Source organism: Poecile atricapillus, chromosome Z (assembly GCF_030490865.1).
Source record: "Poecile atricapillus isolate bPoeAtr1 chromosome Z, bPoeAtr1.hap1, whole genome shotgun sequence".
NCBI lineage: Eukaryota > Metazoa > Chordata > Aves > Passeriformes > Paridae > Poecile > Poecile atricapillus.
The window spans coordinates 32,486,800-32,503,700 of record NC_081289.1 but is presented as its reverse complement, the minus strand read 5'-3'; the positions used below and the strand labels follow the sequence as shown (position 1 = coordinate 32,503,700).

At 35.9% G+C, this 16,901-nt stretch overlaps 1 protein-coding gene across 3 annotated transcripts in view; it reads right to left on the bottom strand.

Moving 5' to 3' along the window:
- The window catches only part of LOC131593014 (early endosome antigen 1-like), an 82,067-nt gene that overhangs the window by 41,761 nt on the left and 23,405 nt on the right, over nt 1-16,901 (bottom strand). For all 3 annotated transcript variants that reach the window (XM_058865150.1, XM_058865148.1, XM_058865149.1), the window contains exons 4-16: nt 15,476-15,530; nt 15,258-15,323; nt 14,377-14,416; nt 13,451-13,558; nt 13,243-13,364; nt 11,670-11,825; nt 9,133-9,249; nt 6,863-7,201; nt 3,579-3,728; nt 2,469-2,588; nt 2,043-2,246; nt 1,167-1,367; nt 849-962 (exon numbers count right to left, since the gene is read on the bottom strand). In XM_058865150.1, the coding sequence (XP_058721133.1) occupies nt 849-962; nt 1,167-1,367; nt 2,043-2,246; nt 2,469-2,588; nt 3,579-3,728; nt 6,863-7,201; nt 9,133-9,249; nt 11,670-11,825; nt 13,243-13,364; nt 13,451-13,558; nt 14,377-14,416; nt 15,258-15,323; nt 15,476-15,530 (1,792 nt within the window). The remainder of the gene's footprint in view (nt 1-848; nt 963-1,166; nt 1,368-2,042; nt 2,247-2,468; nt 2,589-3,578; nt 3,729-6,862; nt 7,202-9,132; nt 9,250-11,669; nt 11,826-13,242; nt 13,365-13,450; nt 13,559-14,376; nt 14,417-15,257; nt 15,324-15,475; nt 15,531-16,901) is intronic.

Genomic DNA, 16,901 nt, shown 5'->3' with positions numbered 1-16,901 from the left:
TAAATTTTTTTATGTCTTTGTCATAAAATCAACCATCAAAGAGGAAAGCAAATAAAATGGAAGTGCTCAGTTCTCCAAATACCAGAGATGATTTCAAAACATTTTGTTCAACACAGAACAAATAAATTCTTCAAGAGACATGAGCACATTCACCTAGTAACCACTATGATGACAGCTACATCAAAGTTCACTGCTCTCCAAGAAGCTGATGTAATTATCAATTAATTATGTAATGGCTGCAAAAAGTTGTCTCCTGTTTACAGAAAATAATGACATTCCCATGCTACAAAATGCCACATTAACATCTGCTGGATGTTTCCACAAAGACCACAGCAGCACTGATTTTAACTATGCAAATATTTGATTCAACAGACAGTAAAATGCTTCACTAGGACTAAAACAAATTAAAAAACATTTAATTTTTATCACCAGCTTTTTGAATTGTTATGTCAGCTGGCACACAGAGACTTATTTGTGAATACCGGCAGCTGATAGTAAATTTATGTGAGTCAACAATAGGAGTTGAGTTTTTGCTTCTACTGAGTGCATTCTACAATCTTTTCTTCATACCATACATACAGGAATTGAATAATACCTACAGAATACCTAAGGAAAGCTTAGATTCTGAATGATAACCCTATAGCAAGGAATGGATTCCCAAGTAGATTCTTTACACTGCAAAATATATCTGCTCTGGAGCCGCAAAAGGAAACGAATGAATGGTTAAAATATCCTAAACAATCATTTCCCAGTGCTTATTCACATGTTTACTGAGTATGTAAAAAGACTATTCTTAGTCTTTTAAGCAGTTTTTAGGTAACACCGAAACTTTATGTGTCACTTAATACCTGTTGTTTATCTTGAAGTGCATTCTGGGCAGTGTCCAGATGGTTCTGTAGATCTGCCCTCTGAGCAGCTTTCGATGCTTCTGCTGAAAGTAGCAATTCAGTCTTTGCTTTTACCTGAAAGACAAATTGTATTTCACTAAAACATCTGTTTTATCATAGCTCATTCAAATTTTTTGATAGCCACCAGTAAGTTTAATAGTAAAATCAGCAGTATGCATGTGTAAGTGTATGTATCTCCTTGTAGAAAAATGCACCATTTCCCAAATGGGGAATCACAACCAGAATTTTTCATCACCATAAAACACAGAGATCCATTACCTGCACATCAAGTTGTGACACTTTTTCTTTACTTTCATTTAACTGACTGGTTAGTTCAGTGATATTTGTTTCCAGGGAAAGCACACGATCTTGAGCAGCTCTTAGATGTGCCTTTTGTTCCTGCACTTGTTCATGCAAATTCTCTTGGGCTTGTTTATGACTTTCTGATTGATTCTTCAGCTTCTCTGTCAGCTGTGTTACCTGCAGTGGAAAGAAAAAACAAAAAATAAAAACATTAGAAGGCTGGAACAGCATGTCCAAGGAAGTAAAAAAATTTAGTGTGTTTTTTTATGGCTCTGGAGACCAAATGCTATCACATTTCTTTTCCTGAACTATTACAATAAAGCTATATGGTACACTACACCAGATTTAAATAGGTTACCAGCTGAAAATAGAAGCAAAAGGAAATTGTCAACTTGGCCTTAATGCAACAGAAACAAAATACTAAGGAGATAACAGATACAGGCTAAACTGAAGTTTGCTGTTGAAAACAGAAATCAAACCTCTTTTTAAAATGAGTGAAACAAATATATATATTATATTTATTTATATATAACTATATATATCGTTTTTTACAAGTATATATATATACAAAAATATATATATAGTTATATAGCTATATAATATAACAATTTGTAAGTACATACTACTAACATATGTACAAATGAAGTATCTAGGAATTCCTATGCTGGTAGCATGGAAGTCACCAAAACACAAATTGTGTGAAATTTATAGTAAGATCTTTAAAGTAAGTTTTAAAGAAATGGAACAGTATAGAAAAGATTAGAGTCATACCTGATGAGATAGGAAAAAAAAAAAGGAAACAAGATTCAATAACGAGAATGAATGAAAAGAAACAGATCTCCAAGTTCTTACCTGTATTTGTAATGCATGGTTTTTCTCTTGTAGCTGGTTAAGAACTGCAGTTTCTCCTTCACCAGCTTGAATCTTTGCATATAAGTCCTCCCTTTCCTTTTCTAGCAGAGAGATGTTGTCCTTACTTTTTTGAAGCAAAGCCTCAAGATTTTGAATTTTTTGGTCCTTATCTCCAATTTGTCGTAGTACTTGCTCCAGATCATTCTAGACAAGAATATGATAGTTTAATTATAAGGACCTTAAAAGTTGAGCCTAATGCATAAAATATTGGATAAATTTATCACTTTCCGTATATTCTATTCCAGATCTATAAGTTAATTTATTGAAACTAACATAATTCCTGAAAGTCACTTTTAGAAAGAAAAAGTATTTAGCACAATGAAAACCTGGAACCCGCTTTCACATGAAGATACACAACTACATTACCTGGGCTTCTCGTAGTTTTGCTGTCGTATTTTGCTGAAGTGTCTGCTGCTCCTGGTGCTGCTGCTTTGCCTTTTCCAATTGATGCTGCAATTCTGTGGAATTTGCTGCTTTTTCCTTTAGCTGAAAAAAAAACCCAAAACCAAATACCAAACAAACCAGACTACTGAGTGGGAAAAAAGCACCACTCAGTATGCCAATTGTACTCAATGTTCACTCTAACTATAAAAGATTTTAGTGTAAACATGGATATTTAAAAACTTGTAAAAACAAAAACCTGTAATGCTAGATCAAAATCTAATCAAAGCATTCATTACAATTAATCAGTGAGATTCTCTATCACAAGCAAGAACTATGAAACAATTATCAGATGCATGTAATTTAGCTGTCATAATCTAAAACATAAGAGATTTTTAGTATGTTTTTTGCAATAGTTGTTAAGATGTAACATGACTGATAATATAGATACCTGTAAAACAACATAATTATTACTTTTTTTGGCAATTTCAGTAGCAACTGTCAGTCATTATTTTAGTAGCAACTCAGTTTAGCAGTCTCTCCACTTCTATACTAATCAAGGCTTTGCAAATTAGCTACAGAAAAGTTTAAAGCTTTGACAACATACCACTCAGATATTTGGCCAATCCCCCTACAGCCAGCAGAAAATCAGCAACATACACAAGATATTCATTAAAACAAATGAAAAATTAATAAAACAAGTGTTTTCTGCCCATCCACCCCACACTGATTATTAACTATCAATGACCTGCTGTGCCATGTTCACTTTTTCTTCATGTAGGGCTTTATCTTAAAAAAAATGAAACTACCCATATGGGCAAATGTGCACCTAAGTAATTTTTTCACAAGACCTTTAGACAAAGCTCGTAAGTGCAAAATGCACTTTTGTTCATTTGTTAAGCATGACAAACACATGTACATCTGTAAAGAGAAGTAGCATCTAAGCAGATTTGGATAGTTTTACTGCAAGTCCTTGACAATATTAGTCAAAATAAATTCCCACAAGAACGAATTTTATAAACTGCACCACAAGTGTGTGTACAGACTTATCACCAGAACCAGAACAAGCTATAGAATCTGCATAAAAACTCCTACCTGCTCTTCAGCACGAGAAAGTTTTAATTGTAGGTCAGCCACCTGCTGCTCTTTGTCCATCAGCTTCTCACTGGACAGCTGCCTCTGTTCCTTGAGCCGCCCATGCGCTTCCCCTAACTGGCGCTCTGTTTCTAGGAGTTTACTGTGCAACTGCAAAAAAGAGTCATCCACTTTTTCAGTCATTCCTTAGCCAACAGTGATTTAGACTCATTTTGTTCAGTGTTTATGTGAAGTTTTCATAACCCAGAGCAAAACAAGTCCATGACCTTCTGAAGTCATGCATGTACCTCATACATCTCAGAAACACAAACCATGTTAAAAGACAGCATCAACTGCACACGCAAAAAGAGATATTCAAATAGTTGGTCGGAAGGTCCCAGAAACATTCTCATTTATCTACAGGAGCCCTTCAAAACAAGTTACAGAGATTTAACAGAAAGAGGGTGATCCTTCAGAAGCATAAGGACTGTCATGTAAAATAGTGATGCTTTGAGCCATCTTGGCTTATCCAGTTCAATGACTGACTCCTGTAGATCCAGCAGCACCCTGCCTTTATCTGCTCCACTGTCTCCCACAATATACTGTTCTGCACTGCTAGGATACTAAGAGTGTAATTTTTAGCTTCAGCTGGCTACATCAATGGCATTCATTCTCTGCAGAGAAGAGATACATGAACAGCCAGTGTAGGGTTGAACAGAACAGCAACTTTGGTGGCTTACAGTCCAGTACTTTCCAGCAGCAAAGAGAAAGCAGGTGGATGTGCTCTTCCAGCTGGACACAAATCTGCTTCATGATTTTATCAGTCATCAAAAGCAGTACTGCACCGTCTTCAAAGTGCAAGGATTGCCTTTTACAATTCATTGTTCTAAAAAGCTCTTTTCATAAAATCAGCTTACTCTACTGCCACAATAGGTCCTGGGTTGCCTCCTGCCTACTTCTACATGAACACATTCAAGGACACAATAACCAGAGAATGAAGACCTTGCAGCACCGCAAGAACTTTCCATAGGTTGTGGGAAAGCTATGAATGAAGCTTCCTCCCCTATGCATCTATGTCCAAGGCCTTTGAACCATTTACCTTTTAACTCCAGGTCCTCCCTTCAATACCCCTAAGCCTTCCCTCTTGCTTTCCTTAAATCCCTACTAATATCTATGCAAAAGGCAGCCCAATTTTATTGGTCATTGCAACCAATCACTGTTTGACCAACTGGCTGCCTAGCAGAGCAGAAAAAGGAAAGTGATACCATTATACTTTCCACCCAGGCATTAAGTGGAGGTGAAGACTCTCTCCTGCTGTCTGTTCCCCAAAGAATTTAACTTTAGGACTGAAGTCCTTTGGGCCATCTGTCAAAATTTAGCTCAAGTTATCACACAATGCAAAAGTTTAAAGGGTTTGGAGACAGGGAAATAAATGTAGCCATGACTTACCTTCTTAAAAAGTCAAGCTAAATTATCTGCCCACAACCACAAAAATCATAAGTGAAAAGCTGTTTGACATGTGGCCAAGATGCTGACTGCTAACAGTGACTGTAGAGTTAGGACAGAGGAAGGAGAAGAGGAAGGACAGGGTGAGGAAAGAGACCATAATCTCTCCTCCAGTAACAAAGAACATTTGTCTTTTCTTGAAGGATCACCAAATTATAAATATTTCCTCCTCACCAAAAATACAAAGAACTGTAGGAAAAAAATCTATTCAAGAAAGGGTGCAAGAAGATAACTACTAACTATTCATGGCTATGCTGATACCAGGAGAAAATATTTGGAAAGAGGGAAATCAGTAAACAATATTTTACACTAGTTACTTTTATTACAGGCATGGTTAAGTATTTTTTAAGAACTTTAAGATGACATTTAAGTAAACAGGACCATAAAATCCAGGATTAACCCATATTACAGAATGCAAAAGAAATCATGAAAAAATATCTAGACTTTAAAAGATACAATCAAGTAGATTCAATTTTTCTCAATAGATTTTATTAGCAATTAACATTTCTTCAAAACTGAAGGAGTCCATACTCTCTTTTCCACACCCTCCTCCTACTGTTGTGCTGGAACACTATTACTGAGGTTTCTTCCATTAAGATCACTTCTTCCACATCGCCAAAATTCTAAAATGTACAAGCTTAACCAGAGATGCACCCATTCAAATGAATTTTGAGAAGATGACAAGGATTCTTAAAAATTGAGATTTGATTGAACAACTGTACATATACCTCCATAAACAGAATTCATATTTTAAATGTAAGCTAATGGACTACATGCATAAAAAGGTAATTCCACTGAAGTAATAGGAATACATTCAGCAATGCTTTACTCACCATCCTCCTCCTTCATTTTCCCACCCCAAAAATCCTTCTTGAAAATCCCCTCTCAGGCTGAAGACAGATTTCAGCTCAGCCTCTTGGCTATACTTCTGTTGCCCAGGCAGACTAAGGCAGTTTGACAAAATGCAGACTCCTACACAGATAACTAAGATAATATCTCTTCTCACCCTAACAAAAGACTAATGGGAGACGGACATTCTGGGCATGTAATACACACATAAACGTGGTTTAAGCCAAGTCACAGTTCTTCCAAGGTAAGCTATACACACAAGAGCTTGCAATTTGATCTGTTTCAGATTTTACAAAGGGTTGAAAACTCAGAAACACTCACTATAAAATAAATACACTTTAGCAAGATTAAAATTAAGTATGTCATACTAACAAATAAAGATATAATTTTTTACATCTTAAGACTGGACATGATTACTGACACCCAAATATTTCTCCAGTCTAACACATTACTCTCAAAAAAAAAAAAAAAATAGAAAAACAAACTAAATTCAACCAGCCTCACGTTTCAAAATGTTCAATGTTGTAACAAAGTCCTCTAAGTCATTTGACTCAGCAGAATAATAGGTTCTGGTGGGGGGGATGTATGCTCTGGGTGCTTTCTCAGCTATCAGCAACATAAAGTTAAGTTGTCTGGGGAGAAACACTAAGGAAGCAATATCAAGATTTCATGTTGACCTGTCTTTTCACACTAGGTATTCCCTACTATATTCACTACTCAGACTTAAAGCAAATCAAGCACTGTTCAGCTCTAATGTAAAACCAAGACTCACTTTTCTCAAACTTCCTATAGTGTAGTAAAACACAAGTACTGGTTAATTACCCTCCTTCAAATAAGGAAATGTAAATGCATGTTCATAAGAAATATGCATATGCAGTGTTTTAAAACTTATGAGATGGTTTTAAAGAACCATTCAAAGAGGACGGTCTAGGAGCCTTAAGGAAATTTACCTGACTGAGCTCACTTTGGAGTTGCAGGCCATGCTGCTCTTTTTCCTCCTTCTGCTGCTGGAGCTGTTTACATTCCGCCTTGAGATGCTGGTACTTGGTCTCTACTTCGGATAACTCTTCTTTAAGTTTCTGGCTTGCTTCTGCCTTCTCACCTAGCTCTGTCTGTAATCTCTGTATCGAGGCTTCAGACACAGACAGCTTTGCCTGAAGCTGTTGGCAGTCCAGGTCCTTCTGGTGAAAACTTGCCTGCACATTCTTCTTACTCACAGATACCTCATTGTGTTTTTCTTCTAGCTGGGTGTAGTCCTGTTCTTTCTTCAGAAGCTTCTCAGTCAGACTCTGTGAAGAGAGTTACATAGCAATTCAAGTACAATTCTGCTTGCAGCTGTTCAACATATCATTCAAATTTCTTTCTAACTGTTGATGCTGATCAGTGAAAAATGTGTTCAGAAACACCATTAAAGAAAATATTAACCTGTATCTTGTATTACAGATGTCAATTCTGGAGCCCATACAGCACACAGTTTCAAGTGGAAATACTGTTTTTCATACTCTCACATAAATTCACTTCCTCTTACTGAGAACACAACATAAACTCTATTTCCATATCCTGAAAATAATTTGCTTCCCCTGAATGTTCAAATTAACTTTATTACAACTGTGATTGCTTGGAGAAAAGCTGAAAAGTTTTCCATGCTAGCTACATTCTGAGCTACAGGCCCTTACTGGCTTCTGCAAGGCAAGCCAAGCCCCATAATTACTGTTCTTTAAAAATAATAAAAAGAGAGTTCCTGTTGGTCTCAAAGAACTGATCCTTCATGCTTATACATATACTAACATATACCTCTGTTCTTCTCAGTAACCCCCTGAAAAATGTAAGAAACAGCTTTCTTGCTTGAGGTTGTACATGAACTTGAAAAATTTCCCATCAGTGCACAGAAATATCTTCCCACTTTGCAACTGAATTATAAATCAATGTTCATATCAAATGTATTATATTCTACATACAATGTGTTCTATCATGAAATAATGGCTCCTCCCTGACAGATTTTTCAAGGATGCAAGGATGACAAACTGTTTAAAGTGGAAGCAATTTCTCTCACTGGAAGCTAGTCTTACCTTTTCCAGTTCTAGGTCCAACTCCTCAAGGGCCAAAATTCCTTAGCTAGCATGTTAGTCTTATGGAATATATTCTTATGGAATATTCTTATAAAACTTACAAAAATCTGCATAAGGAGATGGCTGTAAAGTGCTTTAAGTCACTAAAACTGAAAGAGGAAACATAGTTCACTGCCACTTCTCTTCCTGTTCCTCATGTGGTGTTTGGCATTATCCTGACATAGCAGAGGACTCTCTCTTAATGTGTGGCTAACTTATGCATCAATCTCTTTCACTCCACATTGCTAATGAAATATCAGCAGATTCAGGAAAGTGCTTTATACTGTATAGCAACACTTCTGCCAAAAGTTTGATTCATTGTTGCTGGTCTGTGGAAAATTATAGCTTGACAATTCTTACCTTCACAGTTCCACACCCAATTTAGTGAGGCAACGAGTCATCCTGCTAAAGGCAGTTTCATTTACCAAATTTTAATTGCACCTTCTTACATTTTTTGCAAATGCTTTAATATTAGGTTACATTAAATAGACTCTGTTTGGTCCCTGCCTTTTCCTATTTTCCAAGGCTGACAAGGCTCTTTGTAAATGCATGTATTTTATTTCCATTTTTGCTCCCACAACACATGATTTCTAAACACAAATACAAAATGCAGCAAGCTCAAAGAACTCTGATAACAGCTCTCAAAGAATATATATTGAGAAATTTCTGGAATTAATTTCCATTTTCTTCCATTCGTGATGCAAGTAAATGGCCTGAAAAATATGACAGAAGTACAATCTAAAAGCTAAGAAACTGGAAAACCAAGGAAGAGAGCTCAGATTATCTTTCAAATTATGATTTTTAGAAAAATGTATTATTTCCAGGGGTACTACTTTTAGAGGATGAGATGGCAATTCTGCTTAATGATAGATAAACTGCAGCAACTAAAAATTTGCAATCATAACAACCTAAACAATTTCACTTGTAGAATATGATGATCATTAAAATATGGTATTTGCTTGTGCATTATAACAGTCCAATTGTTAAACAAAATGGCAAAGGAAGTCTCAACTTCTGTGAGAATTTAAGTCTTCAGTGCTTCCAAAGGCAGTATGTAATGTGTTTCCATTTTAATGTGAGCTGAGAAGCATAGGAAATAATAGCATTCTCACCTGATTCTTCTGTTCTAGCTCTTTGACTGAACTTTGAAGTTTTTGCAGCTCCTGAACATACACAGCTACTTCCTGAGGTCCTTTGGCAAGTTCAGCTCTTAATTGGTTAATGGTAGCCTGAAAAGACAAACAGAAAACTCCACATTTAAAACAAAGTTTTGCAAGCATAATCCAACAAAAGCAAGGTGTCTGGTAGCAAAATAAATATAAATTTTCTATACAAATAAAAAGCCTAAGGAAAAAAATCACCTGTAAACTAAGCTCAGAGCACCATCAGAAGTATCACTGAGCACAATTTCCCAGCTGAGATTCATTTATGTTCTATTTTGGAAGATGGAAATCTGACCCAATCTAATAGCAAATGCCAGATTGAACCCAAAACTGATGAAAATCAAAACATATTATTTATTGATAATTATCACAGTTCTAGCCAAAGGTGAAATCTCTCCAAGTCATTACAGTTAGATGGCCAAAATCTTGGACACTCTAGGAAGGGAAATGTGCTGGAAAAGACTCTAGAAGCCAAGTCTGGCATTTGATGCACACTTGGTGTGTGACTTTTGGACACATCAACCCTGCAGATCAGCATAATCAGAGGAACAATACTACCCCATTAAACAGGATCAGTACAGAACAGAATATATCAATGACTGCACAGTATTTGAACACAGTAATGGAAGAAAACACAAAAAGCACTTTAGGGCACAGCTGCCCTAAAACATGTCATGTATTAATGCACTCATTTCAAATACACTATATAGCAGTGACCTTTATAAAGAAGTTTTCTTTCATATTCTTCTCATAAGCAGAGATTTCAGCACAAATGCATAAATACTGAATTTAAAAAAAAGCAGAACAGAAGTAATAGACAATGACCATCCAATTTACAACCTTCCTACAGAGAAAGAAACACCAAAGAGAACATAAGAACACAGTATATGACTGCATATAGTTAATTGACTTTCTGTAACACTGTGCTTTACAATGCTGTTTCATAACAGAGCTGTTAGTTAAAACACATCTTAAGATCAGTCTTTGGCCAAACAGTCCAAGATGTTATCAGAAAACAATGGATAAAAAATATGGATATTTCATACTGAGAGAATATAATGCAGAAAATGTGCAAAAACTAAGGACACCACTGCAGCCTTTCCAACTAGAATCATAATTCAAATGCATAATGATCCATTTCTTGTTCACAATTCAGTAAGACCATCCTGCATTTCTCTTTTAACAGGGAAATACATCCTAGGTAAATATTCAGTCCTAATATTTTCTTGTTGATGCATCTGTATGAATAATGAACCATTAAAAAAAAAGGAAAGCTTTTATTTAATAACATCTTGAAATTGTCTAGATATGACAGAAATTTGCTATAAAAATTAAATGCTTTCCAAAAAATTTAACCCAAATTTAAATGTCTCTATTAGAAAGCAGAAAAATAAAATATATGGATGAAAGATGGAAATAAGCAGTCACAAAAGCTGTAGTAGGAACACTTCCTCTGATTTGTTTTATAAATATTCCAGTGTTTCTAATGCCTTTGCTTAGTGTGAGGGAAAAAAAAAACTCAAAAAACTGGACTCACAAAATCAGGACTCAAGTCCTGGTTTTATTAAATTTACCCTCAATTGAGGCTACTAATTTTGTTTATTTCTCTGGACACTCAAGTTAACGATCAAGTCTAGGTGCTGCATTTAATGAAGATTTATAAGATACTGAAGCAAATCCCAATAAGCAGAGATTTATACCAGTGCTTAGCTCCAAAGCAGTGCAGCTGTTTTCGTAACACATTTACTATGCAGGAGCCACTATAGTGAAAACCTCAAGATGAAAGGAGCCGCTCAGTATGAATATTCATCTGAAAGATGTAGATGCCAGTTTCAGGCACAGCTCTGAAAAAAGGTATAAACACCCAAGAGATTTAGGTGGCAATTGTAGACTACACTGTCCTTCACATCCCTCTCCTGCAGTATTTGAGGATGCTCTTATAGGGCTAATAAGATTTTGTTCTTTCTACCCATACTGAGCATTTACCTTATTTTAAAGATACTCACTTTGAAACCCAATATTAATACATGTATCCTCAGCCAGCCTGTAAAAACAGCCAAGGACGAAGTAAAAACCACTTTAAAATTTCTGTCCTTGATGTGGTCTTGAAGAGCAAAGCTGAGATGAAACACTGCCAAAAATTTATGTCAAGCACTGCAGCCAATGTGTCAATGAAGGACTTCCAGTTCTTATTTTCTTATGAGTAACATTTAGCAGAACTGTGTTTTAGCCAGAAGCTGTTTGAAACAGTTTGAGGAGTAAAGTTCTTCCTAAAGATCCAAATCTGAGATGCTGCACACCTTTTTCTCTGCTTGTATGGAAGTGGAAGTCTTAACCGATAGAAGAGCAGAATAACCAAAACTTTTGGAGAAGTGAGAAGATTCAATGAAGAAAGATGTTTCTTCAATATGATTAATTATTATTTTCCATTTTCATATGATAATCACAGCCAAGCTAGGATACACATCTTTATGCATGACTATTACCTCAGAGTTAGCCTGCTCTGCCTGCAAGTGCTTGCACTCATCTTTCAGCTTTTCAGATTCTCTTTCACGTTCCAGGGTCATTTTATCCATCAGTGTTTGAACTTGGACCAGCTCCTTTTTCAGGACAGCCACATCTTCCACACCAGGCCTTTGTAGCTGAAAAGTTGTGAGTAGTGAGCAACACCACATTGGCAGACATGCTTCCAGTGTCAATGTCATTTCTAAAAATCTATCAAATCATCAATTTATAGACAAGGTAACATATACAGCATTAGAGCTAGGCTAAAAAAAAAAAAAAGATAAAAAAAAAGATAAAAAACCTCCCCAAAAATCCCCAGAACCACAGAGAAGTGCTTATAAATCCCAAATAAAACAGAACTTAAGGGCTAGATTGCAGTTTCTATCTGCTAAATCTTGAGCTTGTTGATTTCAACCAAATCTGACAAATGGAAAATTGTTTCAAAGATTTAATTTTTGTAACATTTATGTAGGTAGATGACAGTACAGAATACTGTCCCTGTCTTCAATAATTATTTCAGAAAAGCACCACAGACAAAACAAAAGGGCAGCTGGAGGCACTGTCTTGAAGATACTATCAGATATGGCTCATACCAAACCCACAGGTAAAATCTGTTGCTAATTGCATCTCAAGAACCATAACACCCCTCAGCATGAAACAGTATGGAGGGAAAGGAGAGGGATGGCAACTAGGAGCACTAAAGAAAACAGAGAAAAGGAGTGTTGGCATCTTTAGAAGAGAAAAGGAATAGAAAAAAGATAAGAAAAATGGAATACAAGAAACAACTGAACAGGGAGCAGTGGATAGGTTCAGCATCTGGGCAAGGCCAATAGGCCCTTGAGGGCAGTCAGCTACAGAGGAGAAGGGGGATACACAAATCCTGCTTTCCTCCAGAGTCTAAGCAGTAGCTGAGTAGGAGAAACTAGTAAATTCCTTGCACTACTGCTTTAGAAGTGGCCCAACTTGCTGAGTCACAGGGAATGCTCCCTGGAGGCATGGCTGAATATAAAAGTCATCAGCAGCCAAAATCCTGGAATACACACACATTGATGTTGTCAGCCAAGCACAAGAGGGACAAGATTAATATAGGCATGATGATGACAGTTGCCAACTTTTCAGCCACCGTGTCACAAAACACCTCTCTGAGCACTTCTTAAAAATCCAAGGATAGTCAGAGCATAACACCTCATGGAAAAAGAGTGACCTAAAGATAGCCATGCAAGTCAGCAATGGCATGCTCCAGGTTTAGGTCTGTGCAGCACATCTATACATGTAATACACTGCAGAAATGCTGAAGGGTAGAGCATCAAGTAGGAAGACTACAATGTAATGCAGGGTGAATTTCAATATATGTCAGAAACAACATATAATTTCTCACTGGAAAAACACTGAAAATGAGGATCAAAAACAATGGTACTCTGAATTTTTTCAGCCCACAAGCAGACATCTTCAAGTTCAACAGAGTTTGACTGCTTTAAAACTGTGTTTGCAAGCATTTAAATAAACCCTTCCCTTGACTTGAAAACAACGAAAACATTAATGTGATGTGAATACCAGCTCTGTCTTTAAGTCTTCTACTGTACTTCTCTCTTTCTGCAGTTCTTGTCTCAGGTTTGTCACTTTCTGTTCTGCACTTTCCCGAAGGCTGATTTCTTCATCATACTTTGATTTAAGATCTAATAAGAAAGAAGATGAATAAATGATCCCTTTCACAAATTGCACAAGTAAAGAAGAGAATCAGATTCCATGCTAATACACTTACCCACAATTTCAGTGGCCAGTTGTGCTGCTTTTTGCTCAAATAAGTCTTTCATTTGCTTAATGTTAAAATTTTCTACTTGGATCTCTTCTAGTTGCCGTTCTAATGATTCTATTTCCATAAAAAGAACAGTATTATTTTCTAGAAGAATTAGGACAATACAGTTCCTCATGCCCCTAACTAACCACAAGAGGTGAATATGTAATCCAAAATCCCTTAACATCCAATCATCTTAGCAAACTTTACTGAAGTTAAATATCTGCAAGCATGACATCACTGTCCCTAGTTGTAGGATTAAGTACATATTGGTTTTCATTGGTCACAAATAGCCCTTCAGATCACTGCAACATGATGTTGAATTCCAAGCCCTGAACCGCAATTAAAAACTTTATTCAGTATCAGTTAGATAGCTTATGTACAAATAGGGAAAATTTTATTCTGTGAATGCCTCATGGAGATAAACAGAGCAAAAATTACAGGAATTCAAAACAAAAAACAAAAAAAAAAAAAAACAAACAAAAACACTGTTTTCTTTGCCAGCAATGAGCACAGAAAAACACTACATAAAGCCATCACTGAAAAATGCTATACTTTATATAGTATAGTGCTGTAGTATATATCTGACTTCTTGAATATATGAAATTATTAAAAAAGTGTTCAAAATGTCTCATGAGAACTGCTTTCAGATTCAGAAGAACTCCTGTTTTGCTTCTAAAAATTCCAAACCCTGAGCCCTGGATATTTCCCACAGACTACTGCTTAACATGAATAGCTCTTAGTAGATCTTACTATGAACTTTTTTTTGCCAGTAATTGTACTATTCCAGCTTTCTAGCTCTTTAATTTACCAGAAGTGCTAATTTACCTAAAAGCTAAACTAAAATAAATTCCAAAGCAGTGCAGAAATTAATATAATAAAATGTTAGCCACCTGTAGACGTAGCTGTTGTCAATCCATCAGATTTACAATCCTTAAGAAAACAGAATAAATGCACCATTAGACAACAGGAATAAAAACTACTACTTCCAAAGTTCATCCATTTTTTGGAAAAGACAGGGAAATAAAGACTTCTGTGCTCAAATACTGCACAGTAGTATAAAAATACCTGAATTCAAACAGTTATATTTGGAAGACTGGAAAAGGCCAAGATGACTTTTCATTTCATATATTGCTACACTATAAAGGCTTTCACTCATAAGGTTCCAGTAAGAATACCCTCCCCCTCCCTTTCCTCAAGATAGAAATCTGTCCTAAAAACAGAGGTTACAGACATCAAGAAGTACATCCTGAGAGGGAGTTCTATCAGAAAGCAATTTCTGAGGTTTGTAACTATCCCGCATCTAAGCAGCTCATAGTAATAAAAAAAAGCCAGAGTTTCCTTTAGGGCACAACACATCACAATTTGCCTTGCATTATTTTTTAAGCTCAGCTGGATATCTATGAAATACCACTGCTGTTTTCGAAAGTTCTTACAAGAAAGACTCCATAGTCTTGTCTCATAAAAGATGAAACACCACACTCAATTTATTTTGTTTAATAAACTGAATTCTGAATAAGCTCAACAGAAGGAAAAGTCTGAACTGAACTTGTAGTGAGTAGTATGGAAGAATCGTTATCTATTCTGATTTCGTTCTTTACATTTATATATATATAGTTACGTTATGTAGAGATAACTAGCTTTGTTTTCAAGAACACATCAATATTTAAATTACAGAACTAACTGAATCAGGCCACGTGCCTTACAAAAAAGGTTTTAATCTTCAATGTCAATGCTGACGATAAACCTGCTTCAAGTATTTTAAAGCAATTACTTGCTGCCGCTGCCCCTGCAATTTCTCTAGTTCTTTCTTCAGCTCTTCTGAATACCATCTCTCCTCCTGAGGGGTAAAATGATAACAAAAAAAAAAAAAAAAAAAAAAAAAAAAAAAAAAAGGAGATGGGGAGAGAGACTATAAATTTGGTTGCTTAAGACAGTGGAACATTTCAATTTGAAACAAAGAACCAAGTGCAAGTAAAATACATTTCCAACCTTCAGTGAAGCTTGCAAGTCTTGGACTTCTTGTCGGAGCAGTGATACTTCATCTCTGAATAAATATATCCACAGAGTGGAGAAAATGAATACACAGGGGTTATATTTTGTCAGTTACATACAAGTTGCAATGTGTGTTAAGTAATTGGACTGATAGCCATGTAGTACATAAATATAACTTACATAATTATAAATCTTTAGTTTTAGATTTCTTTTAAACTTGGAACAAACCAGATTAAAATCACTTTGCACATCACTTGAAAAATGCTAAACGTATTAAGTGGATAAGTAAAGAAATAGATATGAAAAAAATTCTCATGAAAATCTAGAATTTAGAATTTAGACTGCAAATCTAAACCAATGTGTCAGCTCTACCACATGAGCTCAGAATGACAAAGCTATGCATCAGAACATTTAACTGCTTTGCATGCCTTTGTACAAAAAGGACATGTTTCTTCTCCATTTCCCATATAATGTAAAGAAACAATGCTAAGCGACAGCATGCTATCTTACTCCTGAAATATGCAGTTACATAATTTTTCATCCACACAATGATTCGGTTTGCCCCACAGACACATTCACTTAATGGTCTGAATATTTAAAGCCTTAAAATTTTAAATTCTCAAATTTCATGCTCAATTCTCCAGCCATGCAAGAACACAAGATCCAAGGCTATAACTGCTAGTAATTGATTCACACAGCACCCTTCAAAATCACAGGTCTCCTTACAGATTTGCACAACTATACACACAAGGATAATGTTGCATTAATCAGACACAGCCACTCCAAACCAAGAATACAAGGGTAATTAAAATTATTCAAAAATATTCTTTGTTTGTACAGTGGCAACACTAAGGGTTACAAAGAGCATATATGTGAGGTGCCAACAAATCATCTCTGTTTTGTATCATACAGTTTTATTGCTGCTGGTATGCCTTATCCCCTCCTCCACAGATGTTCTATCAAATTATCTCATACTTAGGAGAAAAGAAACCACCAAAGAAAGTTATTCCTTATCTAAACTGGTAAGGAATAAATTCAATCTACATTAGCATATTAACATCAGGTCAGGGTCATCAAGTAGCAAGTGAAACATGTTTGAACCAGTGGAGGAAGAGCTCCAAGGTAGACCAATTTTAATGACAAAACAAACATGGGATATTGATTTACTTTTTTCAGAGGTAAATTTTTTTATGTACACATTTTTCTGCCAGTGTGATACATTTACTGGAGATTTGCAAAACTTTACTGAGGCAGGTGTAGCTGCATCCCAAAACTTGTACACTGGTTGTGGGTGAAGAGCGAGCCCCTTTCTCATCAGTACAAATAAGAGAGAAAAGATTCAGATCTAAGATTATACATTAAAAAGCAGGTGGAACAGTTAACTGTATTGAAGCTGGGCAGAACATATACCAGACCTGCAATA